The sequence below is a fragment of the Anoplopoma fimbria genome, chromosome 4, assembly GCF_027596085.1.
Source record: "Anoplopoma fimbria isolate UVic2021 breed Golden Eagle Sablefish chromosome 4, Afim_UVic_2022, whole genome shotgun sequence".
Taxonomy (NCBI): domain Eukaryota; kingdom Metazoa; phylum Chordata; class Actinopteri; order Perciformes; family Anoplopomatidae; genus Anoplopoma; species Anoplopoma fimbria.
Window position 1 is genome coordinate 14,233,354 of NC_072452.1, and position 24,048 is coordinate 14,257,401.

The following is a 24,048-nucleotide window of genomic DNA, read 5'->3' on the forward strand; positions in this document are numbered from 1 at the left end:
CTTTGTTCTTCAGTGGAGGTTTTGTTAACAATAGCAGGCACCGGGGCAACAGTGAAACACTGTGACTGGAATCTCCTCTGAGAAAATATGTGTAAGGAACTGATTAAGTATTGCTTAGTCACCCACACACAATACGTCTTTGAGCAAGACATTCCACTACCAGCTTCTGCAGCTGGGTCTCCCAATTACAACAGTACACTTGGAGAAGGAAGGTGGTCAGGGTTTTAAATTAGTTCTAACTCATGCGTGCACAAGATCAGAGGACGGGAGAAATGAATGGTCTTCATTTATTTGTATTAGACAAAAAACAAACTTGCAGCACCCATATGTAACTAAAGAATAGGTTCTACATAAATTCATTGACTTTTATCATGATTATTACTATTTTACTTCACTGATCATTTGCTTTTCTGATCTGGTATTTTTTTTACCTATCTTAATTGTGAAGGAGCATTTCTTTTGTCTCTAAACAGCTCTCAACATGGTGAATACAGAGGTATCATGCACACAGGGAGGGAGATAAATAAATTCTTTGCTCAGGTAGACGTCACTCCACTATATCTTTACAGAGCATATTTGTTTGCTGCTAGATTAACAAACTGAATATTGAATTTAGCCCCTTTAAAATGTTTACAACATTTGCTGCTTGTTGTTGCTCATCTGAAGAGATAACTTTGGAATCCACAAAAAGCAATAACAAGCGCTGTGTATCCGAGCCATGTGCATCACTTTTTCTTGTGTTGTGTCTATTTGCCCCCCTTCTCCTAAAAATAACGTTTTTACATGTATGTTATTAATTTGCAGTGCCTTTAACTGACAACGCTCATTGAGCAACCGTACATCCAGCCCAACCTCACCAAAGGGCAAATGAATGACATATCTGTCTACTGTCATCCCTCCTCTTTCACAAATCTAAAACAGACATAAAATTAATATTTAAGGTGTTGGATATTACAACCTATATTGTTGGATTTGTTCAATAACTATTATTTTAGGAAACATATTAAAATAATCTATTTTTCATAATAATCCCAGCAGGTTCAGGATAAACTGTATAGTTTGCTGTGCTTCTTGAGGAAACCGTTTGACACACAGTCCCACATACTGGTGGACGTTGGGTAAAGTGACCAAAACTGTGTCTCCGAAGCAAAAGCACAGCAAAGCATTTTTCCTTTGAAGCTCCCCTCTTCCTCTGACTTATCCCTCGTTCCTTCTCTCTATCAAAGGTCACGGGTGAATCGGAATGTGCCTGTCAGCACTGACACAGGCACACATGCACACGCACACGCACACGCACACTTCAAGTTCAGGGTGGTGAAAACCCAGTCCTTTCCCCCTCCAGCCAAATTGGAGTTTGACTCTGCTTTAAATTGGTCCACCCTGTGGCTTCTAACAACCACTAACCCTTAATCCTAACAAGTGAGTACTGAACGAGCATGTGCACGTTTCTGTTTGTGTGTTTGTTCAAGAGGGGAAGAGGATGATTACACATGTCACCTGCGGAAGTGAGCGTGGGAAACAGAGAGAGAGAGAGAGTGAGATAGTGATTTGAGTGTGCATGTTATATGAGTCCATATGTGCACTCAGCAGCATTTCAATACATGGGGATTATGGGATGGATGAGTTATAAATGTGGAAATGCAGCGGCAGCAGAGTTACAACTGCCACACATAGCATCCCATCAGTCTCAGTCTGCTGCCTGTCAGGGTCACATCAATGCCTGGCTGCCAGAGAATGAAGAGATCAGCCAAAGAACCAGCTACTCCAGCTATATTTGTATTTGCGGGAGATTCAAGCAATTTTCCTCACTGGATCTCCACCAATTTATTGGGCTGCTCTTCAAACTTTTAACAGGGAATTAAATAGTTAACAAGCCTGCTGATGTTCTTTTTTTCAATACTGCTTTAGTTTTTAATCTGATCCACACCAACGCCCCCAATCCTCCCAAATGAAGACATTTCTGGATGCCACGTATACAATAGTTGGAGATAGACACAACATTCAGCTGCTACCAGAGAGCTTCAGACATCTTAATCTGAATATGTAATGGAGTGAACTTGCTATTTTAAAGCTGTACATCTTTCTTGAATGATTGGACTCCAAGTACCGTGAGGCAGTCAGAGCTAAGCAGAGCACAGCAAAGCTCTGGGTGCTAAACTGAGGCATAATACATTATTAAGCCGGCCACATCGATGAATATTTTACATGAGTCTTCACTGTTGACGCTGACTGTTAGCATGACTCCAGGATAACAGACCTGTCACAGCGCACGTATCTGTAGGATACAAATTTCATTTGCTTTTTGTGATAAAACTTTTTGAAAAAATGAATGATCTGTTATAGGCCTCACTTTAATTACATTTTTTTGTTGCAATTTTTGAACCACCTTGTGTTTGAAATAAAACAGCTTATTCTTGCCCGTGTCTCTTCATACTTGACCTTGTCTCTTTGCCTGCTGCTGTCTTTCCATAGTTGTTTTAGGAACCCTGTCTACCAAGAAGCAAGACTGCAAAGAGGGGAATTCTGCAGTGGACCACTGGAGCATGCTGGGAAAAGTATGGGTGGGGTTGAAGGGTGACATGGTGGGCATTCTGCGGAAGGGTGGATAGTGAATTAGGGTAGTCTCTTGTGTCGTCAAGAGCAGAACGGTATGTGCCGGCGGCCAGTCGACCGTGGATAAGTAAAAGAGACTCACCTCTAAATAATTCACTCAAATAGGAGACTTCTGAACACACACACACACATGCAGGGTCCTCTCCTACTCATAAATGGTTGCTTCTTGAAGTAGAAGACTGCAACACACACTCACACATGCAAACAAAGAGCAGCCTTCTAATTTTACTCTCAGATGAATATTCATAGATGAAGAAACATTGTCTTAGAATTTGGAAAAGGCATTCTGGTGGGACAACAGAAAATGCTTCTGGCCCTTTTTTGGGGTTTGAGAGCAAACATCAGAAAAAATTACGTCAACTTTTAGATAAATATATGCTGTACCTTGATAATTAGAGGAGCCGTATGCATTTCTCTGGTGTGTGTTTTTTTCTTTTTCTTTGCCATCTTTGCATGACCTGCATTGTTTGAACAGGAGAGGTTGACGGAAGGGCACATGACTATTATTTATTTTTTTACCTTAAAAAATAATAACAAGGGAAACATTGCCACTCCCTAAAATGCTACATGGTATTTGCTATCGAAACAATCGATAGGATAAAACTAAACTAAGAAATAAAATGAAATAACAAGTGAGAATCAATAAAATGAATAAAATAAAGGATGTAAATACAATGCAAAATCTTCTTTCAAGAGCTCAGTGGAGTCAAGACTTTTCTGAAGGCATCACCGAGGCTGTATGTGAATGTGACACACTGCATATGTAGGTGCATGACAGAGGGTGCCTCATTATCTGTCTGTCTTGTCCAGAGGCAATTGAAGGTTACACAACATTTCTGTGACTCGAGATGAGAAATGGAGAATGATTTCTCCTGGGACAGCAAGCACTGTGAACTCCTCATGTGCACTGACGAACAGAGACAGGGAGACGAAACGCAAACCCAGCCCTCCTCTTTGTTGACACCCCAGGGTGCAAAGCCCTGAGCAGTAATCACATCAGTGCAGCACATACATACATGTCTACATACAGATATACATAGCAGCGCACACACACACACACACACATACAGGCGGACACACTCACAAATACAAAGAATGCTGTATGCAGGCTGATAAACCAAACACAGACGAAAATATGCAAATGCTGATTTACATACATACATATTTACACATTGACTAACACAGGTACTCATGATTTTGCATATGTGCACATCACGCAACACACGCACTAACACATACACATACATAGAGACACTTATGCATATGTGAACAAATATGACAAATATGACATGCACACAAAGCCCAGTTGACTCACATCTGATGGCAACATCTTTGGTGTGCCAGAGTTCATTCACTCTCTCCAAACTGGCAGACAGACAGACAGACGCACACACATACACACAGTGGGAGTGCACAATATGTATATAATTTTCGTGATACGAAAATGGATGGTGCAACACTTTCAATTATGTCTCCCAAAGGGTTCATTCACAGAGCATACATTCATTAGATGCCAGAGGGCACATCACATTGTACAATGTACATTAATATTGAGAGCTGTCAGAAGTCTTGATTGTTAAATGAAAAAATGTCATGTTGATTAAAATAAGTATTTAAAAAGTTTTGGACCAATCAAGTAACATTTGCTATTTAGTCTAACAGGGAAATGTAGTTGTTTATTTTTCAGTTTATGCACCACTTGTAAGAAGAAAAAAAAAATAATTTAAGAGATTCTGTCACTTGAGCTTTACCTGTGAGGCTACACTGTGGTGCTTTGACCTTAATGTTAAGGTCAACAATATGTTCACAATGATAATGTTAACATGCTGATTTGTAGCAGTGTCAACATTTCCTAATTAGAAACAAACTACATTTTTTAAGATCTTGAGGTATTTGGTCATTAACCAAAGTATTGGTCAAAGACAAACTTTCCCTGATAATTGTAAAAGAGTGAATGTCCATTAGTTGCAGACATTTCACCCTTAACAAAAACCGTCACCATCATGATGATGCTGGATGAAAAGTCAGAAGATAATAAGAGCCAGTAGGAATATTTTTACTGAATTTAATGGAAATCCATCCACTATTTCATTCAAAACCTTAAACTGTCCACCTCATGGGAGCACTACACATTTCAGTGGATCAGGTGACTCACTGACCCACACTGACATTTCAAAAAACTGTTTTACCTAAACACAGAATATTTGTTATTTTATGCCCTAAAGGGAAACATAACTGATGTCAGAGCTTGATTTAATTATTTTTGTTTGAAATATCTTCAAAGAGTCGAGCGCGACCTGATTTGTTACACTTTTACACACACACACACACACACACACACACACACACACACACACACACACACACACACACACACACACACACACACACACACACACACACACACACACACACACACACACACACACACACACTTTCTAAAGTTTGTTATCTGAAGGAGACAGTGTAACCTTGCCTGGTAGGGTTACGTTTCAAACAATCCGTGGCCTTTTCTTGTCATTGCGTCAGTCAGAAGTAGACAAAGGGAAAATCAGAGTGAGACGTATCATGTTAGAGGTCAATAAATATTTTGTGTGTGAGTGTCTGCTGAATGAGAAAGCTCAGTTTGCTGCTAACCAGCCGTGACTGACATTGAACTCTCTTATGATTAACATTTGATTTGACTCTGAAAGTCATCCATCCCAGAATGCACTGGTCACATGCTAAGTAGCCACTTTCTCCTAATCCCCCACTTTCCTTTTTTTCTTCTCTTTTGTGAGTTTTGATATAATCCCCAGTGACTTTTCCCCTTTCATCTGGCCAGAATCTTTCCATCTATTTTGATATGCAGTTCTTAGGTATTTTATGATAATTAAAATATCAAATAACTGAACTCTTGCATTATTGATGTGAGGGATTTTTACATCAGATCACCTAAAAGTTTGACTAATTTTGAAAAAGTTTGCATCCTCTTAAAGCTGCTTTGGCTTCCATTGATGAACCAAAGCTTACAAGGTTATCAGGGTTTCCACTTCAAGTGCTGGTGCTAGCTTTAGTGGGGTAATAGTATTAGCATGTGAGAGACCACTGACTTTGTATTTTTCTTTGAAGCTTGTGTGAGATTTGATTCCCCTTGTAGAAAGCCTCTCCTGCCTTTATCACTATTTTTTATATCCCGAAAATAACAAACAGATTAAGATTAAAACCACAGGCCTTAAGAGACATGACTGTTGAGTTCCTCTCATTTATGAAATATTTCTGCACCAAGTAAACTATGCATACTTTAATTATGAGCTCAACAACCAGCTGAGAAAACAAAAACAACACTCACACTCACACAAAAACAAGCTCTAACGTGTCGCAAACACACACACATTCACAAAGATGCAGAAAATGTATTCTCCTTTCCTGTTCTGTCTTTTCTGTCTCTCTCTATCACACACACACACACACACACAAGCACAAACAAACACAGGCACACACACCTTGCAGCTGCCCACAGTCGTCTAGGAAGAGACCGGCAGGTTTCCAGCCCGCGAGAATTTATGTTTCCGAATGATTAGAGGCGGACGGGACCATCTCTGAGGCAGCAGCTGCCCGCCCCGCAGCTCCAAGTGGAGCAGAAAATCAGGATAATTTCGTTGTGATAATCAGCCTCCCGTTATCCCCTTCACTTCACCCCACAGAGGAGGAGGAGAGAGAGAGAGAGTTTGTGACAGTCAGAGAGAGAGATAATAAAATAAAATATGTGTGCTTCATGCCTGGTTAACACTCACACACATTATGCATAATGTGTGTGAGTGTGTGTGTGTGTGTGTGTGTGTGTGTGTGTGTGTGTGTTTGAGTCTGTGTGTCTATATATATATATTGTGTGTTGAATCTTACTGTACTTGTGAGGAACTAGCCTGCACTTATTCCCATATCCCTCTCCCTTTTATTTGTCAGGTTTTAAGACTCTTGACAGAAATTGTGTCCTAGTTACATATAATCCACAGACCCACCTGACTGTCAACTGTTTTTACTGAAACTGGAACAAAGTCCCAATTAAAACTATTGACACTGAACTCTGTAGACTTGCAGAGGAACCTGGAATTTACTTCTCTTGTCAGGGTTTCAAATTCATAACTTTCAGAAGTGGATTCTCAAAGCATCTGCAAATAAAACTGAAACTATTTGCAAGGTTCAATATTACTGCCTTTATCAATCTTTACGGGGACACTGCACATTAATCAACAAGTTGTAAATATGCAATTGTTGGGCTTATTTTTAACTGCTGCCCATTGGCCAGATGTTAGATTTACCATTAAGGCAAACATATGAGCCGAGCAAAACAAAGACATGCAAAGTAGGACATGTAAAATGCAAGCAATCAATCTTTTATCTTCACTCATGGTTTTATGAGATTTTGTTAACCTCAAACATTTTGGGCTAACATGAATGCTCGATTTATGACCAGCATAAATTATCATCATCATCTGACCCCAATGCACTGAGTAAAGATACATCAAATGGCAAGTATGTGGCGACGGCTGTTCACATACTATGTTACAGCAGAATCCTGTTTGGTAGAAATCTTGTAGAAAGCCTTGGATGAGGCTGTTAAAGCAACATGCTTATTCTTAATGACACGAACCAAACATCAGGTTATAATTTTTGGCATGTTCAAGTGACATGCAAATGGAAGGAGGAAGGTTTTTAAGACATGATCCTGTTTCTATTTCTATCAGCGGCTTGTTTCTCACTTCAACTAGACATTTGCTGCACTCTCTTAGAGGACAGTTGGTAGCACAGTTCTTCATCAAAAGTGTTGTAGTTCTCAGCTGTGATTTACGTGACTTGTGTGGGAGATGTAAATGAGTGTACATTGCACTCAGTGCTCTTTTTCTGTTCTCCTCTTTTTCTTTCTCTTTCTCTTTCTTTGTGTGTGGATCAGACCTTCTTTAGTGCTAGCTACAATGTCAGTCATGTCATAATTTGTTTTTTGTGTGTTTAAAGGGGAAAAAGACTAGAACGATATGAAAGACATGATCAAAGTGTTACATAATTGCAATGAAGCATTTGGTCGCTCAACCTGCTGCACTGACAACAACACCTCACAAATAAATACACTCTGCTCTTTGGTGATGTTCCCATGAGTCTGTGCTCTGTGCTCTCACTACTCTTTCACATTTTCCTCTGTCTATATGAATGATATATGCATACGCAGAAATGCATCCTGGGATGAACAATGCCCTTATGGCTGACTGAGTGTCTGCCACTGGAGACATCTTGATGTGTGAGTGTTTGCTGTTGAACTGGTTCACTGAAAGGACACGATCGGCCGCACAAACACAGAAGTGTGTGTGTTTCTGTGCGGAGAATATGACCTTGAAGAAATAATTTGACGCTTTAAAAGCTGTGAAATAATGCATAACCGCATGTGGAAGTTACATGTTCATAGATGATAAACAGGTTTAAAGGAAAGTTGCATGTAGCTGTTGTCAGATAGAGGCCAATACAGTATCATATATATAGGCCACAATCAGTAACAGCAAATATGTTTCTTGCCAAAGTAGTGATGTGAAATGAACATCATGATTCATAACATGGTAAATTCATACACATAAACCATGAACTTGATATTGTAAGAACAAACGTGAGCTCCATGTTCATTTCTAAACCACAGATTAAATTGTAGCTGGAGGGAATCTTTAAATGTCAGAAAAGGCCTCTCCTGTCATGTCCTCTCTAACAGCATGATGTCCTGTGTTACTGCTCCTATTAGCGCTCTCCAGTGGAGGAACAGTGACAGTGGCATGAGACACGCAGCTGATCTCTTTACATCTGCCAGTTTAGAGTGTGGGCTATTACATCATTACTGGAGGACATGCAGCCCTCTGCACGGAATAAGGTAGTCGTCTATAAGTCTCGTGACATCCAGCCTTTGTCAACAAATCCCACTTCTATACTCCTAAAAAGGAAAACGATGAGTCATTAAAAAAGTGGGCAAGTTCCTGCAAGACAAGGCAAGACTTTATACAATATACTGCACAACTTAAAGTTTCCTTTCATAGTGTCGATCAGGAACAATTTGATGTTTGTATACACTTTATAACATAAAAAGGCACTTCTAAGCACACCGAATACCCCACAGAGATACAAGATAAAAACGTGCTTCACCTTTCAGATCGGCTTTTAAACTCCACGCCTAAGCCCCACCCGGGCATCCCTCCCCGTCCCGCCTCCTCCTCCTCCTCCTCCTCCTCCTCCAGAGAGCCGCTGCGTTGACCGCCGCTCCCCGAAGTCCCAGTAAACGCACACCGACCACATGCACCCTCACACCGGGTCCCTGCTCTCTGTGGAACTATAGCAGAGGGAGGGTGCTTGTTTTCCGCATGGTGTACATCACAACTGATGGAAACCTCGTTGTGTGCACTGTAGCCGATAGTGACAGGAGGCTGTGGGAGCGCTCGGTCGGACCGGGAGGACGCAGCATCATGAAGTTGACGGTCCTCCTCCTCCTCCTCCTCCTCTGCCCGCTGTCCCTCGCCGACATCCCCGGTAAGGAAATTCTGATGTTTCTAAATATTTGTTGTAGGAATCCACTACTGTATCGTTTATGATTGGAGAGATGGACCATATGGTGTAACATTCATGTATGATAAACATGTAAATCAGCCCCGTAACCCAAAAAGTACAACCTACTTATTCATTGCTTATACACAAAGGAAGGTTGTTGTTGCTTTACAGTTCGATTTGATAAGGCTCCTTTATGATTCATGTTACTTTGAAGACTATTTCTACTCGTTGGAAAAAAATCCTCCCTTTCTTCTTATTTGGGGAATTTTAATCTTGATGACACAGGTTAATCAGAAATATACTATTTGGAACTAAAAAATGAATCACAGGTTATCAGAGTTATTTCCGCTGAGATTTTAAGCAGCTTATAAATTCAAGAACAAATGCCCGGCTCTGTTGATCTGATCGATTGTTCATCAGACAAACAGGAACACAGGTGTCAGATGTCAGTGTCCAGCTCTCAGCACCTCTAGCTGAGACCTTGAAAGCACATATAGAGGTGATACAGTAGAACTAAAATGCCCTTTGATTTTGTGTTTTTGTGTTTGCTTTGTGGATACATTTATTCACCCATTGGTCAGATAAAGTCAGACAGACAGATGTGGAGCCAGAGGAGAAACCAGACGCAGGTCCACGCTCCTCTTCACACACATCAGCTCTTGCACTTGACGTCCCTGGTGTCTGACATTATAGTTGTCTCTTGTCAACATTCCTGTCTCTGCCCCTCCAGAGACATCGTATCGCCTCAGGCTGACTGATGTGCTGACTGCCCATCTTATATTATCTCTAACCCCTCCCCCTCCATTTGTGACAACGTGCAGAGTTTCATAATTCAATTCTGTCCTGTAGTGTGATATATATCTACAATACCTGCAGCTAGACAGGTATGATTGCTGTGATTTGCCAGGGGACTTTTCCACTAGCTGCCATTTTTTTGGAATGAATGAAGGTTTTTGAGGGAAACAACTTGTTCAAAACACAAGTTTTGTTTGCCAATGTTGTTCTCTTTGTGTAATGCATGATTCAAATAAAGGAACACATTTGAGGATTGAATGTCCATGTTGCTGAAACATGCTTTAAATGTATGAGGAAGTGAAGAAATTCAAAGATTCTGAATGGAAAGATGCTGCTGCAATCCAATTGAAGTGTACTCACAGACTGTACCTTCACAATAGTAGGTCTCCAAAGACCAACTTAAAAGACAGTAGCATCACAATGTTTTTAGGATGTTTGAAAAAAATCACAAGAAAAAGATACATGACAACAGTGATTAGAAGACACTTAGTTAATATCGTGTATTTACCAACGCTCTCCACTCCAATGGCGGTAAAAGTAGAGATTTTTTGCTTTCTTTTGTTTGTTTGTTTTTTGTCTGTGAGAAAGCTTTACTCAACTCTATTCTACTTTATTCACCAATCATCACAAAGCATGTGTTAATTAATGAACAGTTTTTAATCCACATTCATCCTCTTTGTTCCAAGCTCCGAATGAGTTTGTGTCCTTGGCGGAGATGGAGGACGCCCTGCTGAGGAACCTTTTCCAAGGCTACCAGCGCTGGGTCAGGCCCATCCAGCACGCCAACGACACTGTCAGGGTGCGCTTTGGACTCAAGATCTCCCAGCTGGTTGATGTGGTGAGAACACACCTGCAATCCCAAGCACATATCCATGCACTTCTGTTTTCATGACAAGATTTGTAGTTTGGATCCCACTAGTGGATATAAACTCCAAGCACACATTGCACACAAGTTTTTTTTTGTTTTTTTTTTAAAAGCTTGTCACATTCCTATGGTAAAGTAGGTTTTTAGATTAATAGGTCAATCACATGGAACTGTATTAATGTCACCCATGTCCTCATTTTTTCAGTATTTTGCTCAATATAAGAAAGTTACAACTTCAGTGTCTATATATAGATTATGAATGTGACATACAGAATGGAATTTTTTTTCTCTAGTTGTTAAATCTATTTGGGAAAATGTTGTTAAGTTAAGGGGTTAAACTCAACACTTTGTCTAAACAAATAACCTACTTTTAACCGTATATTTAACCTCATTATGACGCAGATGTTAAAAGATAAGTCTGGGGTTACTCCATTTTTTCTTATTTGGAACAAATCAAATGAAAAGGAAAAAAACAACAATGAATAAATCCTACAAGTCAGTCTTATCTGTGTAGTCAAAGCCTGATATAGTTTTTTCCATGCCATAGATGCCATAGATCTCCATTATTGCCTTAAACGGATAAAAACACATAAAGGAATCAATGGTTGAACATTTCCTTTTTTAACATTATCATGTGCACTGTAGTTTATTTAGATTCAATCCCACATAAACTGTCCAGCTGTCATATATGTGTAAATAGCCTCCAGCAGATTTACAATTTACTCTTTTTTAGCTTATGGTTTGCTCAAAATATAGGGCTCAGCTGTTATAGGAATCCTTTAGCCTTACATTTCAAATACTTTTATAAAAAAAACATATATATATTTGTGTATATATTTTGACCAGTTTTTGAAGATGTATGTCATTGTTAGGAATCAGTGGGCGTTGGACTGAGAGCCAAAGACATAGTGGTTAAGCCGAAAATAATTTAGAGTTGACAACAACAAAACATAGACCATTTCCAGCTTCATCCATCAAAAGAATACAATGAGCTAACACACATGGAAATATATCAAAAAGAACCAAGTTTTCTGACTGAGAACCATGAGATAGATGCGGTTGGTTCTCGCGTGCCGAGCAGTGTCGCTGTCCGCAGTGCTGAAACCAAACAACACAACCACAAGCAGCTTGACAGTGTGGAGCTTTCTGTGGTCCTGAAATAGATCTAGAACATTGTTCATATCTACAACCACACAGTCTCTGTCTCTTGAGTGTTCCTTTAATATTTCAGAGGCTGGCTGTGATAGGTTGAGATGGTTAAGGTGTCCAAGAAGAGAAAATGGAGGACTCTAATGGAGGAGCCGCTCTTCTCGGCTTAAAATATTCATCCCCAACCAGTTTAGATTTAACTCATCCTTTCACCTAACACATGTGCTGGGTAAGGACAATCAGTGATGAATTAAAGAAAGCCCCCCTATAGCGCTGCAGAGAAGAAAGATTTAGGTGGATGATCTCTTGGATTTTGGGAAAGAAAGTAGGAAAGTAGGCTAACCAGAGACACAGCAGCTCTTCTACACTACTCTATGTCCGTCCCCTGAGCGTCTCTGGGCTGCTACTGTACATGGCTCTGTATTAGATTATGGTTCACCTCTGCTTTATGTGATCATGAATCCACTCAACTCAGTCTGACAGCTGTGGCCTGGTCTGGATACAAGTGAACAGCTACATCTTTGTGTATCTATCCACTGTTTACTTCTCTCAAGTCTTTTGCTCTCAGTCTTGCCCCTATTTTTCAAACTCACCTCCAGTGATGTGGAAATAAACCTGTATTAACCACTCACATATCTCTATTCCTGTCTTTGGCTATTTACCTCCTACTGCATTTATATTGCTTCAGCTTTAAGGTTCACTGCACCCACCTCTGGTTTTATGTTTCTCTTCCTTGTTTCCTAAGGAAGTAGCAGAGACAGGTAAATGAGATTCTGTCTGATTTCATGGCAAGGGAAACGGATGATTTATTTTACATTCAACCAAGCTTCACATCTTGTGAACTAATCAAATCTAATATCATGATAGAAGCACTCAGATAAGACATCAGATACAACCTCAAAAATGCAGGAGATTTTCTTACTTTTACATTCAACCAAGCTTCACATCTTGTGAACTAATCAAATCTAATATCATGATAGAAGCACCCAGATAAGACATCAGATACAACCTCAAAAATGTAGGAGATGTTCTTACTTTTTGTTTGAAGGGATGAACATATTTATGTGAACATAACTGATATTGTTGATTTAGATAGATCTCAAATTACCAATATCTGCACGTTTGTCATCTATGTTGATGTATACTGTATCTGAAAACTATTGAACTCAGCCACTTTCCCTTTTTGTATATCTTGGTTGGTTTATCAAAGACTTGACAATAACGTTAGGAGTTTTAATCCCATATTTTGAAATTTGATGATGTGTAAACCGTTTTGTTTAAATTTGGATCATGGTGCCATAACATCCACTATGTTACCTTGCTGCTGGTGCCTTTTTCCCATTTTTAAATGTTACTGTTGTCTTTGTCTGTTTTAGGATGAGAAGAACCAGCTAATGACAACTAACGTTTGGCTGTGGCAGGTGAGCAAGAAATAGAAACCAACTGAGGTGAAATACATACCATTAATCTTACCATTAGCATCCACAGTTTAAGAAGAAGACACATTTACTTGAAAGAACAAATTTTGACTAAAAGGCATAGATTTTTCTTTGTAAAAACAGACAATTTAAAAATTAGATGCATTTCCCTGTAAATAAGGCCTATGAAATATTTACTTAATTTTTGTATTTCTTTGTATTTTTTGTATAACATGATGCTCTAGTGGATGTGATCCAATTCCAGGGGCAAAAACCTAATAAAAATTGTTTCATGAACTGTGATGCCTATCAATGCAAACTAAAGCTCCGTATTGTTTAGAATAGGACTAACGATACTGCATCCACTGTCCTGTGATTTTGTTGACCAGGAGTGGATCGATTACAAGCTGCGATGGAATCCAGACAAATACGGAGGTATCACCTCCATCAGAGTCCCCTCTGAAAATATTTGGCTCCCAGACATCGTCCTCTATGAGAAGTAAGACATCTTTAATGTGTCACACTGACTGAACATTACCTTCATGTGAAACCTAAATAACTAAGACACGAAATATATGAAAAGTACAGCAACAAAAAGTTTATATACCGATGATTAAGAAGCTAATTTTCAAGATGTAACCACATTTTACTACTCTCCTGTTAGCACTAAAATAACAGTTATGTAATACTGAGTTTCATTGGTTTCATTTTCAGTAAAAATTGAAAAATAAAATTCAAACCACAAAAAATAGCTTTTTGTTCTATGTTCCTTCAGTGCTGATGGCCGGTTCGAGGGCTCCCTGATGACCAAAGCCATTGTCAAGTACAACGGTGTCATCACCTGGACGCCACCTGCCAGTTACAAATCCGCCTGCACTATGGACGTCACTTTCTTCCCTTTCGACCGCCAGAACTGCACAATGAAGTTTGGCTCCTGGACATATGATGGACACATGGTGGACCTGGTCCTGATAAACAACCAGGTAGATCGGAAGGACTTCTTTGACAATGGGGAGTGGCAGATCCTAAGTGCCACTGGAGCCAGAGGGAATAGGAAGGACGACATGTATTCGTACCCCTTCCTCACGTATTCCTTCATTCTGAAGAGACTGCCGTTGTTCTACACACTCTTTCTCATCTTCCCGTGTTTGGGTTTGTCCTTTCTGACTGTCCTAGTGTTTTACCTTCCCTCAGATGAAGGAGAGAAGCTGTCACTCTCCACCTCTGTGCTCGTGTCGCTCACTGTGTTCCTCCTGGTCATAGAAGAAATAATTCCCTCCTCCTCCAAGGTGATCCCACTCATTGGAGAGTACTTGCTGTTCATCATGATCTTTGTCACACTCTCAATCATCGTCACCGTCTTTGTCATCAACGTGCACCACCGATCCTCAGCCACCTACAACCCCATGTCGCCTTGGGTTCGCACTCTCTTTCTTCAGAAGCTGCCGAGGTTGCTCTGCATGCGTGGACACACCGACCGCTACCACTACCCAGAGCTGGCTCCTGAAAGCCCAGAGGTGAAGCCCCGCTCTGGAGGTCGGAAAGGAGGCCAGAGGGCAAACAGCGGAGCCCACGGACAAACAACTTCTGAGGGGAAGGAGGACGAGGCCTGGGCGACCATGTTGGACAAGGCTGTCTACTCAGTGCGCTACATCAGCAGACATATCCGCAAGGAGCACTTCATCCGCGAGGTGGGTTTAGCTGGATCAAGAAAGATTTAACTAATCATTAGAAATGCTCTAAGAGCTCAATGTTTATATTTGTTGTTGCTGTCATACTGTCTCACATGTCCTCTATTTTATAGGTGGTACAAGACTGGAAGTTTGTGGCCCAGGTGTTGGACAGGATCTTCCTGTGGGCGTTTCTCACCGTCTCAGTACTGGGCACTGTCCTCATCTTCACTCCGGCTCTGTACATGTTTTTGAAAATCCCTCCTCCAATTGCAAGTGAGGATCCACCTTCAAACTAGACAATTACACCCCTTTCACAGGCAACTGATGATCAACCTTCAAGAATCTTTGAAACATGTGTTACCACTGAGCAAGAGGAAGCCTATTCAGGTGTTTTTAAAGGAGAACTTTGACTCTCTGATGGTTTAGGTTTCTTCTCTAGAGCCACTGTGTAAAATGTTCCATATGTCATTAAGTCATTTAATGTATACTTTTAATGCACATTATACCACATTTCATGTTTTGTATTTAGAGAAATAATACAACTTTAGTGAAAATAAAAGCAACCTGTTTCACTTTTCAGCAAATTCAACACATCTGGATTCGGTGGATCATGGAGTTATGTAGCATGCAGCCGTTAATGCACTAGATTACACATTCTAGAAAGGTATTTAAGCTAAAATAAAATGAAACATGAAAAAAAACATGACAAAAAAAGGAAAAATCCACTACAAATTTCATGACTGTCTTAATTTATCTACATCAAAGACAACATCTTGACAACATTGACTTTGATTTGATGTATGTGGTCGACCACCTGAAATTCTCAATGTCAAACTATCACTACAACAATATGTTCATTTTATATGCCACTAAAAAGTTACCTACTGTAACTTATTTTTATTGGTATATTGTAAGAAAAATAAATGATCTCAAGGTACCAACAACCTTTAATCTACCTTACACATTAATTAGAGATGCAACAGCCTTTTATATGTTTGCAAAATCTTTGAATACATTAGCATAGCTTAGGGTAATAAAGATATTAAGAGCTCTAATTTTTGATGTTGCATCTGAACAGCTTGGACGTTTTTTCTGTCATGTTTCTCACCCTCCTCAAACACAAAATGTGCTATATTTTTTGTCACTGCAGTAATTTAAATCATTTTAAGCAATATAATGTGTTCTGTAATGTGTATTGAAGACTGAATTCACATTTCATCTTGAAATGGCACAACCCGCAAAGGTACAGTATTTTTATTGTTCAAATGCACTTTATCCCACTACTTGTTTTAATACCATGAGGCTTTATTTTTTGTGTTTCCATATTTACTTCTGTTCCATGGAAAATTAAAGTTGTCCATAATGTCATCAAAAGTTAAAACAGTCCAGTCACACAGAAGTCACAGATAACAAAGGAACAATAAAGGAAAGTACTAAAAATATTGAGATGAAAAGGGGAAAAATGGTGAAGTGACTGCTCCACCTAGTGGTAAATCAGGGAGCTGTAGAAATAACACAATGCAAAAAACAAACATAATTATTTTTATGTCTATTTTGATAGTCACTTGTTTGTGTAAGTGAAGTTGACAATAAGCACTCATCTCATCAAATCAAATCTGATTTCCAATAGCACAACATGCAAGATTTGCTAAGGATGGAAAATGAAATGTCCACTTTTAATTGTTTTAATACTAATTCCAGTGTTCAATACATTGACATTACTTGAATGCAAATATTTTATGATAGGACAGTGACAATAATCTCAATGGAATAAAGACATTTTTTTGTTGCAATTATAAAAAAGCACCATTTTATTTGCTTTGATTGAGAAAATGTTTGAATCTCCTCTGAGACACAGATGGAATGATATATACAAACATATATTAAGCTGTAAATCTTATAAATCTCAGCCTTTTCTGATGAGTTTATTCAGTTAAACTCATAGTGGGATATTAAGTTTCTGTTTTCTTCTCTATTAAAATGTACAACAGAAGTGTATATGTGGATCGGTGTTCATTGATAAAAGTCCTGAAAATAGTTTTCAGAAAAGAAATTGCACATGTTGAATGCACATGTTGAATGGTTAATTATGTCCAAAATCCAAATGTATAGTAAAGAAAGGTAGTCAGATTACATTGCTCAGTCAAGTGGATTATCAAGGCCCTAAATGCAAAACATGAACACATTAATTTAATTAAGATTAGAAAAATATTAATTTATGAAATTGTTTGACTTACCAATCAAAAAGCAAACAGTATCACAAACCTCATGTCTATAAAAAAAAAAAATAACAAATCATGTTTCTAAAAAGAAAAGTAATTAATAATAAACATACAGCTCACAGAAATAACCCACAAACACAGGCATTAACTTGTATTGAAAAGCAACTGCTTCCTTTTGGCACTTATGTAAACCTTCGCTCAATAAATAAGAGTTAGATAGAGAGAGAAAAATAGTAAAGTAAGCAAAAAAGTAGCAAAACGTTAGATTTACCGGAAACCTTTGTGAGTAATAAGTTGTTGATCAAATGAATGTCTGAGTGTCTGAGTGAATGACTCCATGCGTCTTGTCTGGACTAACAGTGTGTCGGCAAACAAACTCCTGATTTTAGCGAACCCAGTAAAATACAATACTTTCCGGGTCAACATACTTTGTCATGGCAGCGATCTTGTGTATCAATATAACCTTAATTCAGTAAGACCGACCTTAAACAAATTAGATTAAGTGCACACATATGGACATTTTTCTTTTTTTCTTTGATGTTACTGTTGGTTTTTGTTTTATTTTCTGTAAGTTGTTTTAAAAAGAAACACATTATTATATCATCATTCCCCGATACACAGATACTATTTTGTTGCATTACATTTCTCTTCTAACTCACTGTCACCACATAAATGAACTCTTTGTGTTTGACTGTTCAGGCACAGAAACTTGTTGTATTAAAATAAACATATAATTTTGATTGTATGACATGCATTTGTGGTCTTTGAAGAATATAATACTGTCTGTGTGTTTATTAATATACTATAATTGTGTGTACATCAACATTTCTTCCACTGGGTGGGGTTCTAACCACGTTCATAGTTGGTAGACAGTTCATGTTTTCTGCTCCAGGCACTTAACGTCTGGCACACATAGGGATTGTTTGTTGCTTTCAGAATGTTTTGGGAGCTGGATTAAAAGAAATCCCTTTTTTGCCAAAAAAGAAAGAAAAAACAGTGAGCAGAGTAAATTGTGGACCTGAAATCAAGGACAGAATAGACACAAATGAAAGGTATTAATTTATGTATGTGATACATTCAACCAAGCCAGTTTTTTGATTCAAGAAAGGCTTGCTAGGAATTTCAAAGCAGGTCCCAGGAGTATTAATTTGGGTTTTTACTTTTGAAGGTGATGCATTAAAAGCTTCCATCCTTTAAAGTATGAGCAGGAGGCTTCATGTGAATTTCTTCTTCTGATGAACAATCTACACTTGCTCAAACCAAGACGCAGCCACATGCAAATGACCACCTAAAAGCTGAGGGGACAGGAGTTGATGCAAAGAGACAATAACAAAAGGTCAAACAGAATACAAGTCATTAATGATTTAAACTCCTTCTGTTCATGAATATAAGTGTAAGCATGTGAATAAAAAAGTGTAAGGGACTTTCATTGCATGTTATTCTATGGGATAAAGACTTTTCTTTGATCAAACATTGATGTCCACCCACACAATGCAAAACTCTTGTTTTCTATGAATGTTTTTTGTTTGTGTGACTCTCTGTGTATCCTCCTCACCCTTTTGTGTACTGCTTATCTTCTCCGCAGCAAACTCCTTTGTGTGTGTGAGAGGTCTGACCTTTCTTTGACATCCCAGAGTGAACCGAGTCGCCACCTCGGACGTGTAACCGAGACAAATGGGTGGCTGGGAGCAGGACAAATGAGGAGGAGCTGATTTAGGGTGGACCAAGATACCCTTTATCATGTGAGCGGATATTCACAGATAATCTAACAACAACATGTATTAGAGCAGATAAAACTTCACATTCATTGTTTCTTAGATCATTTTTTCATTTGTCACGTGTGCAAGTGTGAATGCACAATTGCAGCTGCATACACTTAACATGCACACACACTCAAACTGAAACTCACACACACACACACACACACACACACACACACACACACACACACACACACACACACACACACACACACACACACACACACACACACACACACACACACACACACACACACACACACATCTTCCACACATCAAAGGTAGAGACTCAGACACAACTAAAACTCATCTGACCCCATTCTATCACACACACACACACACACTTATGCACACACATATGCACCCTGCTGGGACAGGGGAATATTTCAAATATTTGATTTAGAAAATGGGGAGAGAAGAGTGTTTAACAAAACGGATTTAGAATTTCATACATTCTTTTGATTTTGTCATTGTCATTTCTCTGTTTTAACTTTTGTTCGTGTGGTGTTCACACATGTCTACATATAAGCAAAACAATGCAGCACTGTCTTAGTTGTCAGAAATTATGTGTTCACTAGGTTTGTTTTAAGAAGTAGAATAAGACAAGATGGATGTAGAGGGAACAAAAAGGGACAAAGAGGGACTGGAAAGAAACAAAGGTAGCTCCACAATGTTTAAATCCATTAGCAGAATACTTCTCATTTATAAAAGATAGAGAATTAACAGCTCCCTCTGGTATTTCCCATCTTTTCTATGCTTTCCTCTACTGCTCATCTCCTATCAGTGGATTTTGCATTTAAGAAAGCCAAAATATGATGCAGATTTACGCTCTGTCCTTATTTGGAGAAGGGTAGACGGATTGTAGTCTCCAGCTCAGTATTGAGAGGTTAAAAATCTACATTGTGAATTTAGATTCACAGGGACGGGACTTTTTTAGAACTAAATCTACAAGTATTTTACTTTCTCTGATCTCTGATGTTTAACCAAATAGTTTTGCTGGCACCGCTAGCCAAACCTCTGAGGTTCTGGCTTTGTTTTTTTACCTAGTAGTTATTTAATTTGTGGTAAAAAGAACTGAGAGGTCTGATCTAAGTCAATCTCTGTTTCTGTCTGAGTTGTATCTGCAAGAGATCAGAGACACAGCAATTAACATTTTAGCTTGGGGCGAGATTCCGCCCTTTTTTTGTGTTTTTTTGTTGTTGTTGTTTTATTTGTTTGTGTATTGTTTCTCTGGTATGTGACAGCATTTGTTAGTAAGTGTTTGCAACCCCTCCACCCTAAGGGGCAAAATAATGTTGAGAGGAGGAAACACATGGGGAGTCGATTTATATTTATGGTGAAACAGATTCACAGACTCACACACAAAATGTCTGCATACTGCATGCATATACATCAAATCTTAAAATGTGATTCACAGGGAAATGTGAAGTTTATATTAAGCCTGTCTTTACTGTTAACAAACAATAAGCTTTTTTTTTTGTCATTTACATGTAATGTTTGATTTCCACGTCAGTTTAAAACTTCTGCAAGCTGTATGTTGTAATGTAATGTGATGGTTACATCATGTTAAGTTCTGATGTTATCATTCTGGATTTCTTATTTTTAATGTTTGTTTACATTGATACTTTTTTCACCTGCAAATTACTGGTGATGACACAGAACAGTGCCACTGGTGATTTCAGCACTATGGACAGCTCTTCATTAAACTTCAGTAGAGTTATTGGTAGTTTTTAACAAAACCTTTAGCTTTTAGTTCACAGTTGGCTCAATATAGTTTCCTTGGTAAAATGAGGATAAGTTTAATGGCACTGTCTTATGACTTTACTAGACGGTTGCCCAGTGAGAGCAAGTACAAGGATGAAGGTTGTGATCAGAGGTTTCACTGAGGACACTGCGGCTGTCGGCCCACCAACACAAACAGATTTGGTATTCTGTACCAAATCACATCTTACAGCATAAATCTCCTCTGATGGAGCTCCATGAGACGTAGACATATGGGGTATGAAAAATAGAAAGAACTGGTTTAATACCACTGGCACAGGATTGCTTCTTAGATGATACGACCATGTTCCATTGAGAGGGAGAGAAAGGGGCTCATGAGGGGGAACGCTGCACATTTGTGCAAATGTTCTCAGCGCCTGTCGGATCCTATTTCTAACTGAAATTATTTATGGACTGAAATAAATAGGTCATTTGATTATGAGCCATGCTGGTACAAAAAGGTGACAAATACAACAAAAATGCATTTGATGAACCTCTTTGTAAAACCGGGAAGTGGGAAATTGCTTCTACACTTTCATAAATTGATAGTCTACAACTGTAGTAGAGGGGGATTGGGTGTTGATGTGCACCTTCTCCAAGGGCCGAAAGTTTCTTGCCTGGTCGTGACCAATGCTGAGAAAAAACAGATTTAGTCTTTTTTTTGTATGTAGGTGTGACTCTCAGCATTATCTTAACCAGAATTATTGAGTTTTGGCCGCTCGGGGGCAGTTAATCAAGCTGTAAACACAACGTTGACACAATATGACAAATGTGGTTGCAAACCATTGCTTGTTAACTTATCCAGCAGAATAGCAACATTATCATTTGGTGTTGTGTCTTTGTTGTATTCCCCACCTAGTCACTAACTTTGCCTGTCTGCTGTTTGCTGCTGGGCAGGCAGCATACTGTGGGTTTAATAGAGCTTTAGAGGGGAAAACAGCTGCCTGCTATGGCTGTAAACAATGCTGATGGGAGCAGCGAGACTTAAATGAAATAACGTTCTGGTATTAACCAAAACAATGCTTTGAAAGACAATAAAAAGAGCTGCAAGGTGGTAATTCTCTGAGGCTTCCTCACAATCAACTCCTGTATCACTAAATACTACTATTTGATCTGTTGTTATTATAACAATATTAATTTGAGCAGTAATTAATATTACTAACTTTAAATAAAAGTAAACTAAGTGAAGAGGGAATTAAAATGCGACAGGGTGGGTTTTCACACACCTTTAATCTTTAATGGAGGTGGGCACAGGTAGGAGACAGGTGAGGGCCCGAGACAAAAACTGGCTTTTTAAAGTGTGTAGCCTCGAGGTGGCTCTAACGTTACTTGTTAACGTGAATATTCAACTTAAAATGTTAAAAAAAAACGAATTAAACAAAAAAAACATTAACTTTGAAGTATTTAAATATCACAACGAAAATACCATTGAAAATAAGGATAAATTTGGAGGCAGAGTAAAAACTCTTGTCTTGAATTTGCAATTGTATATTCTGCAGAAACTACCTATAAGTGATCGTTTCTATCAGATGTCAGGCTTCAGAAACTTAACTGTAGTTATTTTCACCGCTTGTCTTACCTGTGAGGTTTTAGCAGTCATATTTATGGCTATAAACTCAGACGCGCGTCCCCGTGCAGGGCTTTGTGAGGAAATGTGTTTGTGGTGCGGCGTGAACGCGCCAATCTAAACTCCACACTCAATCTGGTCCGTCAGTATTTTCTGCCTCACACACTCGGTCTCCCTCCTCTTCGTCTTTACCCAGCCTCATGTTCACACCACCGCAAGCCGGAGCTGATTCCCTGTCTAGCCGAAACTGAGAGCCCGCTGCCGGGGGCCAGCGGAGTCCACAGAGCGGTGCCAGGATGAAGTTTTGGGGACCATGGTCGGTTGGATTTTATATTTGCGTGGCCATGCTTTTCAAAGGTAGGTTTGAGGGAAAAGTCACGTTTTAAGTTTCTTTCTCTTTTAAGGCACTTCCTTCAGTGAGTGCATGAGCCTTAGATAAAGAAGACATTAATGATTTTGAGGAAAAAATGATTAAGTGGTACAGGGGTTTAGCATGTGTTTTGGATAATCTAGAAGTGAATCTATGTTGATCTTTATCCGTTATTCCCAAAGGGACTTATGGGCTTTGGTGTGTTCTTTGTTGGAAGAATGTTCTGCAATCAGGCATGTTGTTCTTTTGCTTAAGAAACAAATAATTGAAAGACAACATTTAAACCTGAATTTGTTTAGAGGCAATCAATCAAACCTTATTTTTGCTCACATCAAACCAAACAGAGTGTGTATTTCCTGTTCGGATCATGGCAAACTTTTTTTAATATTTCATTCAAAGTTATCAAGCCTAAAGACTTACTATAATTTGTTTTATAGTGTCACCAAATGTTTTATTGAAAAACACGGCTTTCTGAAGCTGTGGATGACAAATGTGAATTATCATACAAAATCCACCTCTTTCTTGGTCTCCTTACAAAGGTACACTTATAAACATTTAGAAAAGGGTGATTTATTACACTAAGGATTTCTTTTTTTACAAACACTGTGCTCTGTCAGTGCGTTTATGTGGGATCATTGTTGTGCAATTAGATGTGCATGCATGACTCTAATGCTCTCCTAAGCCCCATCCCATCAGCATCATCAGCTGTAACATCTGGGTTGTCGGTCTGTAACACAGAGGCTTTGCTGAAGATACGTCTTCAAACACTCTATGCGTGTGTATGTGCATACAGTATTTGTATGTCCTCACCATGTGCAAACATCAAAGCTGCACAATTCCACTTTCTTCAGATCTCTGTACCGATCAAGTTAGTGGTCAACGTGTTGGAAACGAGGAGGGGATGAATGGCTTAAATGACAAAGACTGAAGTGACAGATTAAAGGATGTCTTACATGCAACCCATGACAGGAGACCTGCCCTCGCTTAATTTCACAGTGTTGCTGTCTCATGGTGGAACAATGTGTCCTGTCTGCTTTCAAAGTAGTGAAGGTGCTGCAAAACCTACAGCATACAGCTTATTGAATAAACACTGGTATCAGATCGGAACTCGGTATCAGCCAATACCCAAAAGCCCTAGTATCTGTATTGGAAAAGTCTAATTGGTGCATCCCTAATAGAAATACTCACAATTTTGTATTAAGCAGCTTTAAATGAACTTTCTTGGAAACAGTACTTTTTTTTTTAACAGTGGATTTCATGTCGAGTCACGTGAGTGTTTGGGCATGGGGATTAAAGA

The 24,048-nt window shown here is 39.0% G+C and overlaps 2 protein-coding genes across 2 annotated transcripts in view; both read left to right on the forward strand.

Moving 5' to 3' along the window:
- The first annotated feature begins 8,987 nt into the window (after positions 1-8,987).
- LOC129089756 (neuronal acetylcholine receptor subunit non-alpha-2-like) lies at positions 8,988-15,367 on the forward strand. Its single transcript, XM_054597118.1, has 6 exons — positions 8,988-9,153; positions 10,653-10,804; positions 13,357-13,401; positions 13,788-13,897; positions 14,174-15,089; positions 15,203-15,367. Exons 1-6 carry the CDS (start codon positions 8,988-8,990, stop codon positions 15,365-15,367), a joined length of 1,554 nt encoding a protein of 517 aa, XP_054453093.1.
- A 7,310-nt stretch (positions 15,368-22,677) lies between these two features.
- LOC129089705 (neuronal acetylcholine receptor subunit alpha-7-like) overlaps positions 22,678-24,048 on the forward strand; it is a 31,444-nt gene continuing 30,073 nt past the window's right edge. The window contains exon 1 of the mRNA XM_054597037.1: positions 22,678-22,738. Coding sequence (XP_054453012.1) covers positions 22,678-22,738 — 61 coding nt within the window. The remainder of the gene's footprint in view (positions 22,739-24,048) is intronic.